Raw genomic sequence first — 21,506 nt, 5'->3', positions numbered from 1 at the left:
ATGGAAGGAACTGATATGGGGAAAGAAGGCATAGGGTGAATAAGAAAGAGAAGCAAACACAAAGGACAGCGATAGAAGGGCCAGAGGAGGCTCTAACTTCAACAAAGACTAGAGCAAAGGCTCTACCTTAGCCAAACATGTAGAGATAGAGAGAGGGAGAAAAAAGATTGTGCTTGTGGTGGGGGGGGGGGGGGAGTAAGAGAGACAGAGGGAGAGAAATGGGCCAACATTCCCCTGCAAGGCATAGCCTGGCATTCAACCATTTAGGAATGCAATAGACATGTTGAAGGAGAGAGAACAATGTTGGTTAAGAACTGAGGTAGCAGTGTTTATACAGTGTCAGGAAAAAAAGAATGAAGTGTGGCAGAGCTGAGAGTCACAGTGGTGTGCTAAAGGACATGCATCTGTGAAACTCACAGAAATGTGCAAATGCTGTCTCAGTAACTTCTATTACTATTTATATTCATTCAGAGAGTTCATGAATATGTATCATCTGATTATGTAGTAAAACATAGATGTGATGAAGATCTACTCGTTTCAGTAATGGCTGGAGTAGGCTGAAGAGTATATACATTTATGTGTATTTAAATAAGAGGAAAGATCTGCTGATGTGTGTTTGTAGGGATAGTTAGACTAACAGATTAGTCTTTATGGTACACAGTTATGTTAAATGTGGCATTAAATTACTTGTTCTTATGATTCTAGTTCATTGCTTACCCCACAGGAATAAGAGCACATGACATGATTATCTAAAATGTATTCCGTGTCCTTGCCGATCGCTGGGGCACATGCTACATGCAGTGTGTCAGTGTGACATAGTGGTGAGCACCTTTGCAGTTGCACTCTCCAACCTGTCTTTCCGTATCACTGCAGGCTCCCTTTCTTCTTCTGGGTTATCTGTCCTCCTCTCTCGAGGTTGGCTGCACTTCCTCCAACAGTTTGTGCACAAACTAAGTTTGTTTTTTTTGTTTTTATTTTGCATAATGTCTTTTTAAAATGAGGCTATAATGAGTAAATGATTGCTGTGATTGTGACATTTAGCAAGTTAGTAGTGGGCTGAAGCTTGGGACAGTGGGGGTGGGGCGAGAGAAAACAGCAGGTGTGCTTATCATGCTTCATTGACAGCTTTGTGTGTCTATCGCTCTCTCTCTCTCTCTCTCATTGCCTCGCCCCTCCCCCCACCTTTCACTCATGTTCTCTGTGCTCACCTCTCCTCTCACTTTATTGCCTGCGATGACAAATTTTCCAAATGCCACTGACAAGTGTTCATTTATTCATTTGCATGCAGACGTTAGTCATGCTGGATGTCTGAGTAAGCCAAAAGTCAAAAGTAGAGTGATGTGAAGCTGACTTAATGACTTTCTTTGTCAGTTTCTTTCTCTACCCCACCCCCAAGCTACTCCCATTCTAATTTTGTTTTAACAAGTTAAACCAACTGGGCATGCTCATCAACATAATACAATGCTTCACATACTTACCATAAATTACAAAAATCACAAAAGCTCTCCACATTACTCATCATCCTTAATATTTGCCCTGATCGCATCCCCACCACACCCATTATTAACTCAGGATTGACAAAGTGTGCTACAGTAGCCGTTTTATAATCCAGATACCTAATTTTACTGTCTCTAACAAATAGTTTTTATGAAAGATTTTTCAATATTGAAAATGTTGAATATGCTTTTGTCCTGCAATAAATCTCCTGTTAGAAAATCATGAAAATTACTAAAGCTTCTAATCAGAAAAGGTATCAAGTTGTCTGCCCTGCGTAAACATTCTCTGATTTCTCATGGATGTATGTTGTGTTACTTTCATTCAGCTATGGTACATAGCTGGGGTTTTTTTTCTACTTCTTGAAAATCACCTAGATTCTGTCCTCTTTCTTCTAATCAAGTGCAAGGTCAACTTTTGATCCCTTTGTCTCTGTACAGATTCTCTTTCCAGCAGTTCTCTGTAACATCTGACTAGAACTGTATGGATCACTTCCAAAAGCAGCACTCTGGAGGCCTTTGTCCTGGTCTCCTCCCTGAGGGCTTTGGCATATTTCCACCCATTCATGTTCATAAAATGCCTTATGTTGTGCATCCCCTTCTTATATGGCATTTTCATATACTTATAGTGGATAAATTTAACCTGTGTCATATTGTCATAATCACATATTGGTTTAATAGGTTTTAATATGTTTTGATTGGTTTAATAGGTTTTAAAGGGGACCTAGTATGCTCATTTCCACTGTTTATTATTTTATTTTTAGGGTCTACTGGAATAGATTTACATGCTTCAGTGTTCCAAAAAACATTTTTCTCATACTGTATATCTGTTAGAGCTTCTGTGCCTTTAAGCAACCCCCTTCCCGCAGTCTACTCTGATTGGTCAGTTCATCCACTCTGTTCTGATTGGTCAACCACCAGAGGGGGTCTTCCTTTGCACTTCCACCCATCTTGCAGTCTGCAGACATACTTTTCTCTATTGAACAGTGTGTTTGAAATGTTAGAAATCATTACAGTGTCTGATGGTTTCCAAGCTGTTCACAGTGCCATGAATGGATATGCAGTTCTTTGCAGGCAGGCAGAACTCATTGTACATGTGTAAATATACTGGGGGCTTTAGAAACTTAACTGGCTAGCCAAGTGGACTGTGACAGTAGCATTATAGCTTGTAATCATAAATTAACCTCCACACTTGAATAGTATTTAACAGAGATCTAAAAGCAGTGCATTGTCATATTTTCAAATTTTGGGTGAAAGTGGACCTGTCATTGATTAGCAAAACCACTATAACAGAATAAGATTAGTTGTCAGGTTAAGCACTGGGTCAGTGGTTTAGCTACAGACAATGACTCCACTCTTGAACAACTACTCCATTCTCAAAGTAGCTGCCTTGTATACTTTAAACATCACAAATCCACAAAAAATAACACATACTTCAATGTTGTGGTCCTAAATCTTCCATTGGGCTAAACAAATTTGGAACTGGCTCATTCAGGAGTAATAGATTCAAAGATCCAGCATCAAACTGCACTTTTTTTTTGAAGCAGTTTTGTCAGGTACACATTAAAATAATTGGAAAGAATGTGGTACATTTATTTAATTTATTATTAATTTATTTGAACTACTGACTTCTTTATGTTTCTACCTTTGGCAGTACATAAAAAGGAGATTTCCCCTCAATGCAGAAGTTCTTCAGCATGGCTACAAATCTCGACAAATGATTCCCAGCCTCTAGTACTTGCTGTGCATTGTGTGAGGGTGTGCCAAGCTTGTCATTAGGCAGGCAATATATAAACAGTTATGAGATTGCATCATTTTGTAACAAAGAATATGGCTGAAATTCTGACAAGGTCTTTCATGTAGCTCAGAAAAGTGATTTCCTCAGAAGAGTGTTAATCACTCTGGCATGTACTTTGGGCTTTGTAGACTGTTAACATGCACAAAAAGCTATATAACACACTAAAAAAGGAAAACCCAAAAAGCACAATATTTACTCTTTAAATTTCTTATCTCTAAGTTCTACATTTTCTGCTAAGGAAATTCCTGCAGGAGACTGGTAGAATGGGGATAAAAACTGTAGACAATACACTGTACACTCACCATTACCATTGCATTTACAAATATTTACCCATACACTCAATGACCACCTTATCATGTGTTTCTCAATACCAAAAATGCTATGGCTGTCAGTGTTCCCCAAGTGAGAGTAGTGCTGTTTTTGTGAACTAGTGAGATAGTTTTGCTGGTGTTCCTCTTGTTATGTGCAAGTCTATAAGTATTGATAGAGCAGCCACCTTCATGGTGTTTCTGGAGGGATGCCTTAGCCTCTTAACTTTGCTGTTAGACAATGGGTCTATAGAGTCCTCATTTCACTGCTCCGCAACCACAGCCAGCTCAGGGGTGTATTCACTAAACGCACAGACTCCAGCTAAATGCCTCTAAATGCTTTTTGTCCATCTCACATTACAGCTTAATGAAACCAAGGGCTGTTGTTTTTTTCCCTACATAATCCTTAGGTCTTGCCACAGAGGTGGGGGATGGTAGCCCATCCTTCGTCTCCTAGGAGTAACATGGAAGATGAAGTCAAGTACACTGTGAGAGAGCCTGTCAGCAGCGCTGAGCTTTCTGAAGCAGAAAGCAGGATCTGTTTTCCTGCATTTCATGGTTTACATAGAATCAGTAGCCTCTCAACCCTTACTCCTTTCCCTCACATTCATGAGGCTATCAATCCCACTGACCACGTGGAGAGAGGGGGTCTGCTTGGAAAAAAGCAATACCAACAAGCTTTCATTGGATCATATATCATACTGTTCTCCCATCATATGAATTAAGCCAGTTTATGTAGCCTCTGGAAGACATATGTGCTAGAGATGTACAGACACATGAGCTAAAAACAAGTTTGAAAAATCTTAATTAGGAATCACTTATGTAGAGCTTCATGAAACATATATAACACTTTGGTCATATCTGCCCCATTGGCTTGTGCAGCACAGATCACATCGACTTTAAGAATGGCCAGGATGTCGGGAGGCTTTGATGAATAAAACCAAGGTTAAATATATTAATATTATATGCTGTTTACACACACACACACACACACACACACACACACACACACACACACACACACACACACACACACACACACACACACACACACACCTATTGATTATATGAAATGCAACATAGCTCCACTGAATTGCCTGTTCATTTGAGTTGAATATTCCCAGATGCTCTGTCATTGGTACTGAGGGCCAGAGCAGAACTAGCTAGCTGTTAAACAGATTTGCTGTAGCAACCAGATCTCTCCATAAAATAGATCAATGATTATGATCTAGCCTATATAACCAAACCTTAATAGTATCTCCCAAAGCACCCACTGAAAACCAACTCAACTAGTTATGTATTCTGTGTCAACACAGAAGGCAAACATAGAATGTGTTTGGCTTAGAGCTTTTTGATAATGTCAGATGAAAGCCTTCCTTGGGCTATGTTCCTGAGGAGCCAAAGCCCCTTTAAAAAGGTCACCCTGACCCAGAGCAGAGTTAAGATGAGGTTTGGGAGGGGGAGGCCAGGGAGAATGTTGTTAAGGTGATTGCTGTCTTGATTGCTACAAGCAGCCTGCATGTACCCTATAGCGCTCTCCCTTGCTTCTTACCCTCCCCTCTCTCTCTCTCTCTCTTTCTGTCTCTCTCTCTCTCCCTCTAGCTCCCGCTCCTCCCTCCATCCCCCTGGGAATGGACTCACATGGGTAATTTCAGCATGCAATGCACCCGCCACTCTAGCAGATAGTAGAACATAGAAGACTCTACTGCACCAGAAGACAGAAGAAAGTAGAAAATGTTACTGAAAAACTGCAGTAGTATGGAAACAGCTTGCCATGTGCTTTGTGCCTGAAACCCATCACTGCCACTCAGGCATCCACTGCAGCATGATAATGAATACTTGCAATGAAGGCTTTCTTTCTTTCTATATTTTTTCATTGTTATGCTTGTTATGCTTGGAATTATTTAGCCCGTTTCTGTGTGTGTGTGTGTGTGTGTGTGTGTGTGTGTGTGTGTGTGTGTGTGTGTATGTACAGCTTGGTGGCTTGATGGGGAATGATTTCTATGTTTGGGGAATGATTTCTATGTTTGTTCCCAGATTTCCATGCTCCATGAAAAAAGGCAAATTGAAGCACATTGAGATTTAATTGAAAAAAATATATGTAGTATAAACAAGACAGTGTGGCTCTTGTAATGGTTTCATGTTGAGTAAGAGGTCTGGAATGACAAACCAGGTAAGGGAATATACTGCATCAAATCAGAGAGTGTTCACTGTGGAATTGTATGATTGGTATGTAAAAAGAGTCTTTAAAAGCTGCAGCTCTCCGAAACTTCACTCAGCTGAATAAAACCTTTGACTGTGGCAGTTCTGTTTGATTTGAGTAGGATGAGAGTTTCTAAGGTGGTTGTTTAAGTGGAAGCCTGCAGATATCTTTAACTCTGCATGTTTTGCATGTGAGCTGGCGTATGTTCATAAGATCAAACTGTCCGTGAGTGCATGTGTGTGTGCGTGTGTCTTTAAGTGAGAGCATGCATGGTGTGTGGGTGTGTGTATATGAACAATTCTACTAGTGTGTATAATTCCCCTATTTATGATCCCATGGGAATGTGGAGATTCTAGCCAAGTGCTTTTTGCTCGGATGGGTCTGTGTGATGTGTGTGTGTGTGTGTGTGTGTGAGAGAGAGAGAGAGAGAGAGAGAGAGAGAGAGAGAGACAGAGACAGAAAACATAAACTGGCCTCTGTCCTTTTGGATAAAGTGTTCCTCTGCACTCTCATCTATGTGCTCAGCTCCAGGTGCCGGGGTCCTCCTCTGCCCTCAGGAGAGGCAGGGCTCTGCAGTCTGCCGTCCATAAGCCAGCCCTCTCAATGCATCCATAATCAAAGAGCCTGTGTTTAAAGCACAATAAGACCATTTTAATAATCTACAATTATCCCCGAACACGCATGAGTGGCAATCACTGGAGAATTACTGAGACAGCTAGACAAAAGATGCTTTAGTTGGGTCTATATTCGGTAAATTATAATTATGACAGAGGCCAATTTAACGTAGTGTGTGGGTAACTAATGCTAACATATGTCTCCCTGACAGCAAATGCTGAACGCAACAATACATTTTTTGTACATTGTTTTGTGCATTGTTTTGCAGTGTGTGTGTGGATAAGGAAGAACGTGAACCATCAAAGCCAGCTTTCTGGCAGTACTTTGCAGTTAAGCTCCAGACCTCTGAGTAGGACTGGCTGCTGAAACTTTCAAGATGAAACTTTCAGGATGAAACTTTTAGGATATCAGAACTATTAGAAGGGAGAAGCATTTAATAGAAGGCCTTTATTACATATGCAAAAATGTTTATATTAATATGATCATTATATTTTATCTTTATTTATCTGTTTTAAACAGGTTAGTTGACATCAGGTTTTCCAGTCAACTCAGTTGTTGAATTTAGCTGCTTTATTTTAAAAGTGCACAATTTGGTAACTTACAATAGTATTCTAAGGAAAACTTTGCAGCATGGATTGATAAGTACAATCTGGTCTGACAAAAAAAGATTTTAGAAGACTTCAAACTTGAGGGTTCTTTGAAGATCTGTACCCAGTAAAACACATTTCAGCACCATTACTACTCTAGGAGAGGGAGTCTTACATGAAGTGGTACAAGGGTATGCCTCATAATCTGCCAACAAGTAACAAAACCCCTAGAGTGACAACTAAGAATCTGCTGCCATCTCTTATACATCTGTGTTCCTGCATCTACTTTAGGAAAAACATTGACACGTGTTCATCTGAGGTTACCACAGCTCTCAGGAGGAACTAAAAAGTACATTCTATTCCTTCTCAAGTTTGTAAAAAACACTGGATGTTCCATGGCACTACTAGAGTAATGTCAAATAGAGAGATGAAACAATAATTTAACTTTATAGAAAGTGTACATTCAAGTATGTAGGAACAAAGTACTGCTCACCAAACCCTAATCTCCACTATGATACATAGAGGTAGATATACAGTGATGTGGGGCTGAATCAGGACTCACATGGCTTGCAATCAGTGGCCAATGAATTCTAAATTGTGTTAGAATGTTCCATGGCAGAACAGAGGATAAAATTCAGAGGTGTCATGCAATTAATGCACACAGGTAAATCAGCAACAGTGCCACATACAGATGAAATTTGTTATTTTAGAGCCTGGACCTCAGTCCTATTGAAGTATTCTGCCCTGACCTGAATGATGGAAATTCTTCCTTCTTCCCATGATATTCTAATTCATCTAAAACATGTGAAAGATTGTTTTTGCAGACATCCATGGAATGTCTACATTTTAGCCACAGTGCAAATTTGTAATATGTCTTTGAACAGTATAGAAAAGATGAAGATGATTAATGTGGTCACATGCAAGGCATCTTTTTTAAATGTAGAGAAGCTTTCATGGTCTTAGAAAAGAAATTGATGAAGGACATTAAAAAGTCATCTATCATTTTTGCAGTTGTAAAAATGATGGGTTTGGTGTCTGCAAAAATACTTACCTGAAAGATTAACCAGCATCCAGATGGGACAAAACATTTAAATGAATGTAGTTCTCAGTAGATGTTTACAAAGAACTAATTCGGGTCTGCTGGTGCCACAATATCTGCTGGAGCCATTCTCCCATCATGGGGGTCATAGCCCCTAGTGTTCCGATTACCACGGGAACCACAGTTGCCCTCACCCTCCACATCTTTTCTAGCTCTTTCTTCAGCCCTTAGTATTTCTCAATCTTTTTGTGTTCCTTGTTCCTGATGTTGTTATCACTTGGGATTGCACATCTTGTCTGTCTGTATCTGGAAGTCCCACTGGATCTGGGGCATGATAATTTTCCACCACCTTTGGGGGTATATCATACTTAGACCTTAGAAGTTCCAGCCCATACTTGACACAGATGTTTCTGTATACTATGCCAACCACTTGGGTATGGCATTCCATGTATGCTCTGCCTGCTAGCATCTTGCAATCCACTGTTATGTGCTGGATTGTCTCAGGGGCATCTTTGCACAGCCTGCATCTGGGGTTAATACATTTTCATGAACAAGATAAACAGATAGCTAGTAGCTAACTGTCATAGCTAGAGCTATCTTTCTGGCCATTCTGGCCATTTTCCTTTATGGGAAAAATATATCTATGGTGTTTTCAAATCCCCAGTTGCACTCCTGTGGTTAACCAACACATTACATACATTTTGCACATACATTATATGGTCAAAAATATGTGACATGAAAAGCCCATTACCATCACACTTATTTGCGTACTTCCCCAAACCATGCAGATTAATATGGAGTCCCCCCACTCCTCCCCCATTGATTGCCAGAATAGGAAAGGGCCCTTCCAAAATGGCTGCTGATGCTGTAGCATTAACTTTATGCTCCACTAGAACTAAGGCGCCAAGCCCAAACCCCGAAACACCGCCCACCTTCTCTATCAAACTTAACAGTTAGCGTTATGCATTCCAATAGGAAGCATTTTCCTGGCATCTGCCAAACCCAATTATCATCTGTCAGGCTGCCAGATAGTGTGTGATTCATCATTACAGAGAACACGTTTCCACTGTTCTGGAGTCCAGTGGTGGTATTCTTTATGCATGATTCTTGTGTACAAATGCACAGTTTTAGTACATCTACACCTGCAGTGACATGTACAACATGTACAGTCTTGTACAACTTTATATGCATTTTGCATATTTGAACACAATATAAATTTTCTATAATGGACACGTCTACATCTGTATATTTCACAGCTTATATTTTTATAGCTTGCACTTTTTGGAAATGGTGAAGTAGAGTGTATGTTAATCTGTATACATTCTGTATTTAATGTTGTGTATTTACATACCGGACGAGGCTATGCACCCGAGCTATTCTGCATATCCTGGATTAGTAAAATGTGATGACAAAATTCATGAACTGCTTTAAGTTACCCACTTTGGCAAGCAGCTCTCTCAGGCCCTCTATTGAATTTTACCAAAGAGACTCTAAATGAATTCTACGAGTGCAAACTAATCTGCTTTAAGTGTGCAAATGCAATAGAAAGTGGATGTATATCCTCCCTTGGGGTCGGTTGTTTAATTAAACTTTTAGGTCCCTAACTGTCTCTCGGTCTCTCTCTCTCTCGCTCTCTCTCTCTCTTTGTCTACCATCCCACAGTCTGCTCACAGTACTCAAGGGGTGTGTTTGCCATTTTTGGCCTGTACGACAAGCGCTCTGTTCATACGCTGACGTCTTTCTGCGGAGCCCTGCACATCTCTCTCATCACGCCCAGCTTCCCTATTGAGGGCGAGAGCCAGTTCGTCCTGCAGATGAGGCCATCCATGCGGGGCGCCCTGCTCAGCATCCTCGACCACTATGACTGGAACCGCTTCGTCTTCCTGTATGACACTGATCGGGGTGAGACTCAAGCACACACATACACACAAAACACAGGACGGCAGTGTAGCCAATATGTTTGAAGTCAAGGGTCAGTGCTTCGTAGAGAGAGGAAGTGCTTGCACTTCTTCCTTCAAATGGATCGGATCTGGAACATTCATCTGGGAATAAAGATGCAGCTGCAACTTATTATTATTCTGAGGCCTTGCACTTAATAAACCAATACATTTTCTACTGAGTCTTATAGAAATGACCAATGTTTCTGCATTGGTGAGCTCTTTAAATTGTTGGAAATTTCAGGCATGTTCCTAATATGTTACCAGGGCATGAGTATGTAATATATGTAAACAATTATCTAAATTACAGGAGATTTTGGGTTTAATACCAGTACCAAATTAATGCCTTGATGGGATTGCTCCAGTGGATCATGAATGAAAGTAATTGCTGCTTTCCTCAAAATAAGTGTTTGCTGTGATACCTCTTGCTTCGAACATCTATAAAACCTCCTACACTTTGCCGTGACTATAGCAACACTAAAATAGAAATAAATAAATAAAGATTTCTAACAGATATATGCAGAGGTTAAAAGACATGTTGATCTGAGTATAACAGACTCATTGCACAATGCCTCTAAGAACAGTCTGGTGTTTAGTATGATGTCTTTAGTGCTGACATCTTGACAGCCTGGGATTATAGGCTCTTCTCTTTGGGAAAGTGTTTATATTTCCTGCTAGTGTTGTATTAGAATGGATGGTTGCTGTGCTTTTATTTTTCTGGAATGTGTCCTGGTCCCGTTTGTTTTGAATACTTCCCTTGCCAAGAATCAGAGCCTTTGTCTTTTGTCCTTCCTCTCTGTCAGCATCTCCACTCCCCTCTTCCTCCTCCCCAGTGTGCTCAATCACCATACTGGCAGGAGCCCCAGTGGGAGAGCTGTGACTTCTGTTACACATTTACCCTTTCTGCAAGAGCCCAGTAGATGAACTACAGATACATCTTGTTTTATCCTCCCATTATCTGAGAGTGTGTGTTTTGTGTACACCTAAAATTTCACAATATCTGAGTAATCCACACCATCTAGAAAAAACAACAACAAAAAAAATGGCCATATTCTTTTTCCAACCTAAATAACATGAAGGTCTATTGATTTTTATGACACAAGGAGCAGATTCTGCATTTCAATATGTGAAACAGCAGTGGCATCTGAATTTTAAGAGTTAGTGCAAGAAGTGCAATTTTGACATATGTTAGTATAGTATCTGGGTTATCATGGTTATTGTTTTTTAAGAATATGGTTATTTTGGTTTTTTATTTTAAGTTAAATCATGTTTAGTCAATCATGTGTAAATGGGCCACAGTGCCTTTAAAAATATTAAGTAGTGAGAAATAACATTTCGAGTTTGTGTTTTGGGTGCAAGAATGTGTTATTTTTCCACAATGCCCTGATGTTCTTGGAGTTTGTAAAAGGTACTTTGTAACTGATGCACTGCAGTTAGTGTCAAGATATGGAATCATTTCATGGCTTGTGCAATGTGTATCAGAGGATGCTTTCAGGAAGAAAATAATGATTTCGACAAGACATAGGAACAAATGTACGCATTAGGGGCATGAGATGTCAAACTTTTGTAGACCAATAGTAGAGCATGGTTTTACTGCAGAAATTATATCTCAAATATTGAAAAATGTTTTTAAATATTTCTAGGTGTTTCTGATCCAGTGCTACTGTGGTTGTAGGGCCAGTGTGCCTCCCTGTGAGTGCATGCTTGCACTGCAGACTGAGTATGCAGAAAGCAGTGTGGGGTTGGTTCAAACTCACTGGACTGTGAGGGATCTCATAAGACATAAGCAGAGCGCAAAGATACATGATGAATGGCTCAGAATGAGGAGATGTCCTTGCTCGTGTTCTCTACCTTTCTCTTTCTTTATCTCTGTATTACTTCATTCCTTCTCCATATCTCTTTCCTGCTGTCAACCACTGTTCTTCCTCTTCTTTCTCTTTTCATCTTCTTTTACTGATAGAAAGAAAGCAATTCTGTGTAGTGTTGCTTCCCCCTGCTGGGCTGGATGGCAAATATGCAGTAAGGGTTAGAGGGGGGGTTGTCAAGGAGATGCTGCTTTGCAGAGTATTATACTAATGTGAATTTTTAATGAATCGTCCTCTATACAAAAATGCACACACACACAAACACACACACACACACACACACACACACACACACACACACACACACACACACACACACACGCACACGCGCATGTACACACACACACACAAACACACACACAGCTTCTGGCTACAGATTTATTAGACATTAATCAGTGCTGTATTCTCTGTGGGAGTACTTGAATTATTAGTTGCAAGGGCTGTGACAGGGAATTGGAAGTGAAGGCATTTCATATGATGACACAGCACAGAGAGTTGTTACTGCAGGTGTCTGCAGCTGCTAGGGGCCCAGAGAAGGCTTTGTGTCCAGGCATAGTTTTAACATTACTGAACCTAATGTATGTCTGTGAGCACATACCTGGTCCTATGTGATATTTGTTTATGATTGATTGGCATTGACTGAATTGGTTTACAGATTGCCACAGTGGAAGATATGTTATGTTGGTCCTAATATGTTATATGTTAATGGAAATCTATGGAAAAGTGTATCCCTGGAGCATCTAATAACATCTAATGTGCACTGCTTAATGTATATGCATCCAACCCACCAACTGTGCATAAATATACAACTCAAGAAAGCCAGAAGGTTATCTGTCAGTCTGATTGCTGTTTAACAGGATATAACTTTCTTGCTCCTGAAGAAAGACCCAGGTGCATGCAGGGTCATATGCCTTATTATGTGAGAATTTAGGATAAGAACCTAGTAAGTATAAATAAACATGGGCCCCAAATGGCAAACTGCAGGGTTGCCAGATTAAACATAGGTTAATCCACTAATTAGGGGAGCAAGAGGGAGTAGTTGCCAAATTCTGATTGTGACCATAAGGGTCTGTTTTACAGGGACATCTGCTCATCTTGGAGTCAAGTGGCTTATGAAGGCTGAGGGTGTCTCTCTCGAATAGCCAGATTAACATATCTAACATCATCCTGGTGTGACGGGAGCAAGCAGTATGGCAGGCTGGAATTAGAGCTTTGGTAATGGAGCTCTCCTCAGAGCTGTCATCAGAGCCTCACTAACACCTCTAGGGTGTGAGAACAGGCTACTCTTTCTGCCAACTTGGCTTTACAATGTGATAGTTGTCTCAGTTGCAAGAATTACTTATTTTGGATTGCAGGTAATGGCAGCAAGAAGTGTGGCATTCTGCCCTTTTTCCCCCAAAATGTTCTTCATGATGAAATGATTGCTGCTGTGGAAGGAGGCCTAAAGCCAGCTGAAATGTGACTATTTTCATTACCATGTAGACACTGCATTGAATTTTATACAGTTTGCTGCAGCTGTGTTCTCTATAATGTGGTTGCGATGACTTGCTGATTAAGTCACATGTTGTCTTTTTGTTGCTCAGTTAGAAGCAGAATGACAGTGTTCTCCCATCCTGCAGGATACTCTGTACTGCAGGCCATCATGGAGAAAGCAGGCCAGAACAACTGGCAGGTTAGTGCCATCTGTGTGGAGAACTTCAATGATGCCAACTACCGACAGCTCCTGGAAGACCTGGACCGCAGACAGGAGAAGTCGTTTGTGATAGATCTGGATCCAGAGAGACTTTCCAACATGCTGGAGCAGGTATGTCTCCTGACCACAAAGTGCATTGTTTTTGTTACTGTTTCAAAGAATCTATGTAAACAAAAAGAATGACAAACCAGTAGGCAAAAAAAAATACAGTTTGAAATGATTCAATCTGTAAGAAAAACATCTACTGTTTGCTAGATCACAGTCCCACAAGATTGCCTTTTGGAATAATTTCCTCACTGTTATATGCCTTTGAGATACGAAAGATGTTATTTACTTATTATCCTTGCACTGACAGAATATTATCAGAACGCACAGGCTCCCTGATTACTGATAATTAAAAGCAGCAGAGGTCCACATCCCTGCTGCTTGCCCTGTCCCTCTCAGATGAGGATTGAACATTGACAACTGTGTTTGTGCTATGGATCTTCCTCATCACACTGTCTGGCTTAACTCCACAGATTGTGAGTGTTGGAAAGCATGTTAAAGGCTACCATTACATCATGGCAAATTTGGTGAGCAAAACTGTATTCCCTTATTACCCTATTGCACGTGTCAGCTTTGCCTCTTTTCAAGTCCCCATTTATCTTTTTCTTTGTGCCACCCTTCCTTCTTGTCTTCCTTATTTAGCACCTTCTCGCTTTATTCCCCTCATCTTACTACTTCTCCTTCCCCTCCCTTTTTCTGTGGCTTTCTTAATCCTCTCTATTTTCTGTGCAAGGTACGTCAGTTGTGGAGTCTAATTTATATTCCCGGCTGCAGTGGCAGGGACAGAACTGGCTCTGTGCTTTTGCACGGGACTGACTCATGGGGGCATGCAGGGGATGAGTGTTTGCAGAATTACTCTTATCTCTGCCCAGCTTTAATCATTTTTCTCTCACTCTCGTTCTCTCATTTTTCTGCTTCCCCCCACCCCCACCCCTCCTTTTGCCCTAAAAGGGCTTTAAAGACATCAATCTGGAGCGCTTCATGTATGGTGGGGCGAATGTGACGGGTTTTCAGCTGGTGGACTTCAGTCATCCCATGGTGATTAAGCTCCTGCAGCGCTGGAACAAGCTGGACCAACGCGAGTACCCTGGCTCTGATATCCCTCCTAAGGTAAACTCCCCCTAAAGCCATGGCCCCTCTCTCTTTTTGCTCCGGCTCTAGCATATAAAATCATACAGAGATATTCTACAGATATGCCAAACGCAAGCATTCCAATTCCTCTCAGATCTTATCCAACATTTTAGGATAGCAATGCACATATGCATTGCTGTGTAACATTAGTAAGACTTAATCCCCAATGACCCTATACATTCAAAAGGGTTTGAAGCAGTCTTCACCAACACATGCTGGAATCATGTACACCTGAAGCCCCATATGCCCTGTATTATGCTTTGCATATACAATAAAGTCTTGCTGTATATGCTATAATGGTCTTATTTTAATCTCAGTGATTTAGCCCATGTCTAACCTTGTCAGAGTCTAACAGGTAAAGGCACTGTGGTAGTTATATCCTTTCTCACTGTGACTGCATGCTGGGGGGACAGGGGGACTAAGGATGTCCATGTGAAGGGTGCTGTGGGGCAAAGGAAATCCCTTCAGGGATGCTGCTTTACTGGGTGGCTACTTCTCACCACACACCACTGGCTAAGGCTAGAACCTGTGCTCTGAAGAGTTTAAAGGTATTAAGAGCTCAGAGAAAGGTGGCTGGGCAGCATGGTGTGTGTGTGTGTGTGTGTGTGTGTGTGTGTGTGTGTGTGTGTGTGTGTGTGTGTGTGTGTGTGTGTGTGTGTGTGTGTGTGTGTGTGTGTGTGTGTGTGTGTGTGTGTGTGTGTGTGTGTGTGTGTGTGTTCATAATGTAGCTGGGGGGCACAGACACACACATATTGACAAATAGATGCATAACACAGTGAGACACATGGTTTGCACACATTGACTGTGAATGCAAGGTCTAGGAATGCTGTATTTCCCCCTTGTCTTGGCTCACTCTCTATCTCTTATGGTCGTTTCTTTCTTTGTTCTCTTTGTTCAAAGACTACTCTCTAGCATTTGCACTGCTAAAAGTACACTCAAAGCTCTCTTACCTGTTAATTAAGGCCCTTTTACTGCCACAGATATTCTCCAAGTCCCTAAAGTGTAGGCAGTTCTCTTCATCATGTGAATTGTTGGCAGGTGCGTCAGGGCCCAATCCCCATGTTGAAGAGCTTACACAAATTTGCCCCCCATGGCCCAAGAGAGGGCCAATCGAGCACCGCACAGTAGCTAGGCTGATCGAACTGTTTAGCATCCACTCTTTAACCCTCTACCCTGGTACAAACGGTGGGTCACTAGTCCCCATCACTGCAACACCAATGTCTCAATGATGAACTCCTGCCATCTTTGATAATTTATACACAACTGCAACACTGCAGTGTTTTCTCTCTCTCTGTCAGTGAGTGTATATATCTCTCTTGCCATTCCTCTGTCTTTTTCTATTTCTCCCTCACATGCACATGCTCTGCCTCCCTTCCCTCCTCTTCTCATGTGATGTTTTTGCCTTGAGGTCTCTCCATATTTTGTTGGTGATGGAACAAAGAATTGCCATTCCTACACCATCAATCCTTCTGTGGGAATCCAAACACATTTTCATAGAGCTGTCCTGTCAGCCATCAAAGAGAACAGGCTGATTGAACTGTGAGCACTGGGGTTGTACAGAAGAGTGGAAAACTGTGGACACATTGTTTTATTTTATGTGGACAGATTCACATTGGTTTAAGTAACAATAACAGGTTTGAGTTCTCATGGATCATGGTTCATGGACAGAATTCTTTGCCAGCTCCATCTGCGTGTGTGTGTGTGTGTGTGTGTGTGTGTGTGTGTGTGTGTGTGCGCACGCATATGTGTGTGCATGATTCATTCTGTATTCTTTTATCACAGCATGGCCAGTTATCGGTGCAGTCAGACCTGCTTCCCATAACATCCGGCCAGCCATCCTCCATCTCCCCTCCCTCTTCCCTGGAGGGTGAACAGCGCCTGGCAGGCAATGTGTCAGAGTGCCATGATTTCACATGCTCAGCCTGCTCCTAACTTGTGCAATGACAAGCTTGTGCGAGTTGTGCACTCCAACGTGCCACTGCTCTCTCCTCTCTTGCCCGCCCTTGCCTGCACTCTTTTCTGTGCGTCTCAACCTCACACATTCTCTCATTCATATGCTGTGAACTAGCTGAGCCATTTCCTTTTTTTTATGCTGGAGAAGCGTGACATTATTTTTGTAATGCAGCTGTCTTTTACAGCAAAAAAATCCTTCTTATCCTAACAGCTCTGCTAAATTTTGCTGTTCAGTGTGCTTTGAATTTGTTATTTTGAACGGTTGAACTATAAACATGGACTCCCTCTTTTAGACACCACATGACAGTTAAGCCATTTACAATTATGAGATCCACTCTACTTATTTCATATGTCCATGGTAGCAGAACAATATTTGTGTACAGGAAGAATTAAGTACATGGCTTGGGAGGAAGGGATAAAGGAACATAGGTTTGAGAAAGTACTGCATTGGATGTTTGGTATTTCTATGACCTTTACCTGACCTTTCTCCCTCTGAAGTACACCTCTGCTCTGACATACGATGGTGTGATGGTGATGGCGGAGGCCTTCAGGAGCCTGCGCAGGCAGAAAGTGGACATCTCTCGCAGAGGCAATGCAGGAGACTGCCTGGCCAACCCCGCAGCTCCCTGGAATCAGGGCATCGACATGGAGCGCACCCTCAAACAGGTTGGCACCACTAGAGAACTTGAAGGGATGAGGGTGTATAGTGTCAGGGGCACAAAGCATCCTGGGAGAGGGTGGTTGTGGGCTAAAGATGAAGACAAACGTGTACTGGACACACCCGCAAAACCCACAAATCTCAAGCAGAAAATGGTGTGAGGAAATTGAAAGTAGGTGTGAGAAATAGAGTGAGCTAGAGAGAGAGAGAGAGAGAGAGAGAGAGAGAGAGAGAGAGAGAAGATGGTGCTAAGCCTGAATGAGGAGAATGACTTAAGAGTGAGTAGGGGCAGCAGACTAATGGGGTTGTGCACAGCAGCAGTTGGATAAGCAGTAATTACATTGTTTATCACTGCAATCCAGGTCCGGCTCCAAGGATTAACAGGAAATGTCCAATTCGACCACTACGGGCGCAGAGTCAACTACACTATGGATGTGTTTGAGCTGAAAAACAACGGCCCTCGAAAAGTAATATCTCCAGCATGCCATCGTCCCATCTGTAATGTCCTGGATTGGTCTTATCTTTACATTTTTGTCATACATCATGCATTTTCGTGAATACCAGAATGCATTATTTTACTATTGTCTTCAAGTAAATGTGACAACATCAGGTGAACCAGTCAACTCATACAGTAAATGTGTATGTTTATCTGCCCTTTGTTTGGTGTCTGTCTTTCTGAGAAAAGTTTTTGTCTTTAATCTTTCCCCTTTCATATGCTGATTTTTGGTCTTTTTACTTGATTTTCTCTGTGTCTAATAGTCCATGGCCTATTTGATGGAACTAACAGGAGCGATCCTGAAGAGACTGCCTTGCCTTTTGACTGCATGTTTATCCTGACTGCCCTCTCTTGCTGCTGCAGGGTGGCAGGGTATGCATAGCATACCTGAGGATCTTTTGAGGATTGAAATTATAATAAGACTCATTAAAATGTTTTAAAGAATGTTATTCAGGATTTTCATAAAATTAGCAACTTCCTGCATATCTGGTTAAATGGTGTATGTGCTCCTGATCCAATAGTTTGGTCTTTTTCTGAATGTTGAGACTGTGGAAAATAGCAATGAGTTTGCTATCACCTTTCCATTTCAATTAACATGTAAAACACACCAAAGTACTTTTTAAATCTGAATCCTATCATAGGTTTAATCAAAACAATAAAACAAACAAACAAACAAAAACTAACAAAGCCTGGTCTTATGTAGTAGGTACTGCAAAGGTTCCTGTCACACATCTCTCTTCTACAGTCCTACAGAGGGTCCTGTGCCAGCATGCTGCTTTATGGAGTGTGGTGGCTTCTGGCTGCTATTGAGCAGCGTGTCTGGGGAAGAGCGATAGAGGGAGGCAGGGCAGGGAGGCGAGGAACGCGGTGTGGGCTGGCAGCCTTTGGGGAGCATCAATCAGCCACCTGAGAGGCTGCAGCCTGTGCTGGTGGGGGTGGGCAGGGAGACCTGGCTCCATTCACTCCGCCAGGTCCCGCATGAACACGGCCCCTGTCTCCTCCATGCATCAGTCACTCTTTGCTCAGTGTCACATAACACAAGGCGATATCATTGCCTTGGCTGTGCTCTCTCAGGCCTAGCCCCACTGCGCCATCCTTTGGAGTGGGCGTTCAGTATACACACTGAATTCAGTGATGCTGGCTCTCAGAGTAACTGGTTCTAATTAGCATAACTCCAGATATTCACGCACATAGGCACGTATACATATACTAATCCAAACCAAAACATACATGATTTTTAATTGTATGACCATCTCATCCTTAGATTGGCTATTGGAATGATGCAGATAAGTTGGTTCTGATCCAAGATCAAGCCTTGCTTACAAATGAAACCTCTGGAATGGAGAACAGGACTGTGGTCGTGACAACAATCATGGTGAGTGTCATAAAGATTTTATCCCTTTCTTAGACAAATGATATTCACAGTAATAGCACACAGTAACATTTGTTGGCCACAAAATAAATAAATAAATACATTTTTATTAAATTGTTGGCCACAAAATAAATAAATAACTAAATTTTCATCCAAGTGCTTCCAACTAATGAGGTGTTCCACTCATTTGAATGAAATTTACATTAAAGATAGCCACAGTGCACTGCCTCATGCCTACGCCGCACATACACACACTTGCATTCTGATAAGCAGTGTGTCCTAGATTGGCTGCAAAGTTCATGTAAATCACGATCCTGCTGTGTTGTCGCTCACGAAAGCAAGGTCTCTGTGTGCCTGACCTGTCAGTCATATCACTGTCCAGACAGATTACCAGAGTTTATGTCTGCATTTGCTGATTAGCGTTCCTCAACAGCTCTGTGCAGTGTGATGTTGGTCGCTGCCTCTGCAGGAATGTATGTGTCATCTGCCTCTCTCATATACTGTTTGTTGGAAGGTCTCATGGCTGCCTCACATGGTGCCAAGGATGCAATACTATGTTTTGGTTTGTTTGCCTTTTTTCTGTCTTCTGCAATTGTCATGTTCCTTTGAAAAACTTTCATGTCATTGAAGATACTAGACAGAACACTGCATGAATTGGAACATGCTGTTGCTCCAGCCTCTCTACACTGTGTTCTTATTTCATGAGAAACCGAGCATATGACTAATTAGTGCTTATATGCAGGCACTTGAGTAATTATATTTTCTAGTGTCTAAAAGGTATGGATGTTGATGCAGCATTTGGTAATGGAGAAGGCATGAGGAGAGTTACACCTGAAGCAAATGCTCCTCTTTTCAGCCCCTGTTGAGGAATCCTCTTTTAAGAAACTGAGCAGCAGACGGACTCTGCACAGCTGAAATGAAGCCCTTATTAAGACATGGACAGACACAAACAGCTCTAAACTGAAAGCAATAAGAATGTGCCATGGACAGACACTTCCTGAGCTGAAATGAACTTCATGATGAGAAAGTGAGCCATGGATAAACACAGGCAAAGACAAAGACAAGGATTCATTAAGGACCAGAACAATGGAGGATGACTGCAAGAACTATCATCTCATTCATTAGAAAACATGTGTTGAATGAATCTAAAGGAGGTTTTATTTAGAAGTAAATTAGAAGGTTGAATGGTACTGTATTGTAAATAAATAACAAGATGTGGTCTTGTAGCATGCAGGGTTGGGGTTTGTTTGCTATTCTAAGTGAAACAGTGAACACTGTATGTGCTTATTATTATTTATATTTATATGCATTCATTAGGAATTTTTCAGATACTGATGACGTTCGGTAGGACATCTTATTATTCTCTGATGCTTGCTGCTTGGTATTTCTCTCTGTGGCAGCTTTTTAAGGTTAGAGCTTGTATGTGTGTTTTTCTGTGGCTTTTCTTGGGATGTCATTTTGCATGACTGAGTATCCTGCACTAAAGCATGTCTTAGGGCAACAGATAGCCTGTGTTTGGTAGCACTATGTATGGCTTATGATAAATTGCCTGCCTTTTCTTTTACCTATAAACATTATCCAAGAACAATATATTATTGCTCTTGTAACAAATGTGTTGATATGAAGGAAAAGCTGCATTTTTGCACATAAAAAAGAAACTCAAGATGAAATGAATCCCTAGCTGGCATTTAATGAAGAGCTCTCTGTTTTCTGGGGGTGAACACCTGATTGGCCCTGCTGGGCTGTGTTTCATGGTTACATTCTAGCCATATGGCTTAGAGAAAACCTCTGAGAAGTGAGACAGGTTCTGCAGGATCCTTATGGAAATTTGTTTCCCTCTCATGGCAATTTTTTATGTTATTAGACAAATGTACTCGATTTATGTTTGTTATTATGGTGGAATTATAATAATGTAATGACATTGTTGTCCTTAGTATTTTTCTTTGTTTTCCCAAACTGATTTTCTTTTGTTTGTATTATACTGAAAATATTAACACCATAATTTCTGTGTTATCATTACAGTTTAATATTTAATATTTGGAAAAACTAGGAAAATGCTACAAAACCACACCTTAAAATAAATTGTCTCCTATTATAAGGTTCAATTATTTAGAATTATATTTAAATATTTTTATGTTAGGTCCTGTTTTGTATTTGTTTTGTATTGGTATATCTACCCAATACACACACAGACACAATTACATCATCTCATTCTTTCTCTCTCACAAACATACAAAATACAATAATTAAATAGTGAACTACAAATTTATAACTAGCAACCACACATTATATTAGTAGTATTAATGGTAATGG

The 21,506-nt window shown here is 41.1% G+C and overlaps 1 protein-coding gene across 5 annotated transcripts in view; it reads left to right on the top strand.

The window, feature by feature from the left end:
- gria4b (glutamate receptor, ionotropic, AMPA 4b) overlaps window positions 1–21,506 on the top strand; it is a 63,319-nt gene that overhangs the window by 20,155 nt on the left and 21,658 nt on the right. For 4 of the 5 annotated variants that reach the window (XM_027004781.2, XM_035527163.1, XM_035527161.1 and 1 more), the window contains exons 3-9: window positions 9,706–9,945; window positions 13,465–13,649; window positions 14,057–14,110; window positions 14,535–14,693; window positions 17,166–17,333; window positions 17,688–17,792; window positions 19,086–19,196. In XM_027004781.2, the coding sequence (XP_026860582.2) occupies window positions 9,706–9,945; window positions 13,465–13,649; window positions 14,057–14,110; window positions 14,535–14,693; window positions 17,166–17,333; window positions 17,688–17,792; window positions 19,086–19,196 (1,022 nt within the window). Of the gene's footprint in view, window positions 1–9,705; window positions 9,946–13,464; window positions 13,650–14,056; window positions 14,111–14,534; window positions 14,694–17,165; window positions 17,334–17,687; window positions 17,793–19,085; window positions 19,197–20,049; window positions 21,370–21,506 lie in introns of those variants that run through there. The other variant, XM_035527164.1, reaches the window with a different exon arrangement.

Source organism: Electrophorus electricus, chromosome 6 (assembly GCF_013358815.1).
Source record: "Electrophorus electricus isolate fEleEle1 chromosome 6, fEleEle1.pri, whole genome shotgun sequence".
In the NCBI taxonomy this organism is placed as follows: domain Eukaryota; kingdom Metazoa; phylum Chordata; class Actinopteri; order Gymnotiformes; family Gymnotidae; genus Electrophorus; species Electrophorus electricus.
The sequence above is the reverse complement of the archived record's forward strand: the minus strand, read 5'-3'. Positions and strand labels throughout refer to the sequence as shown.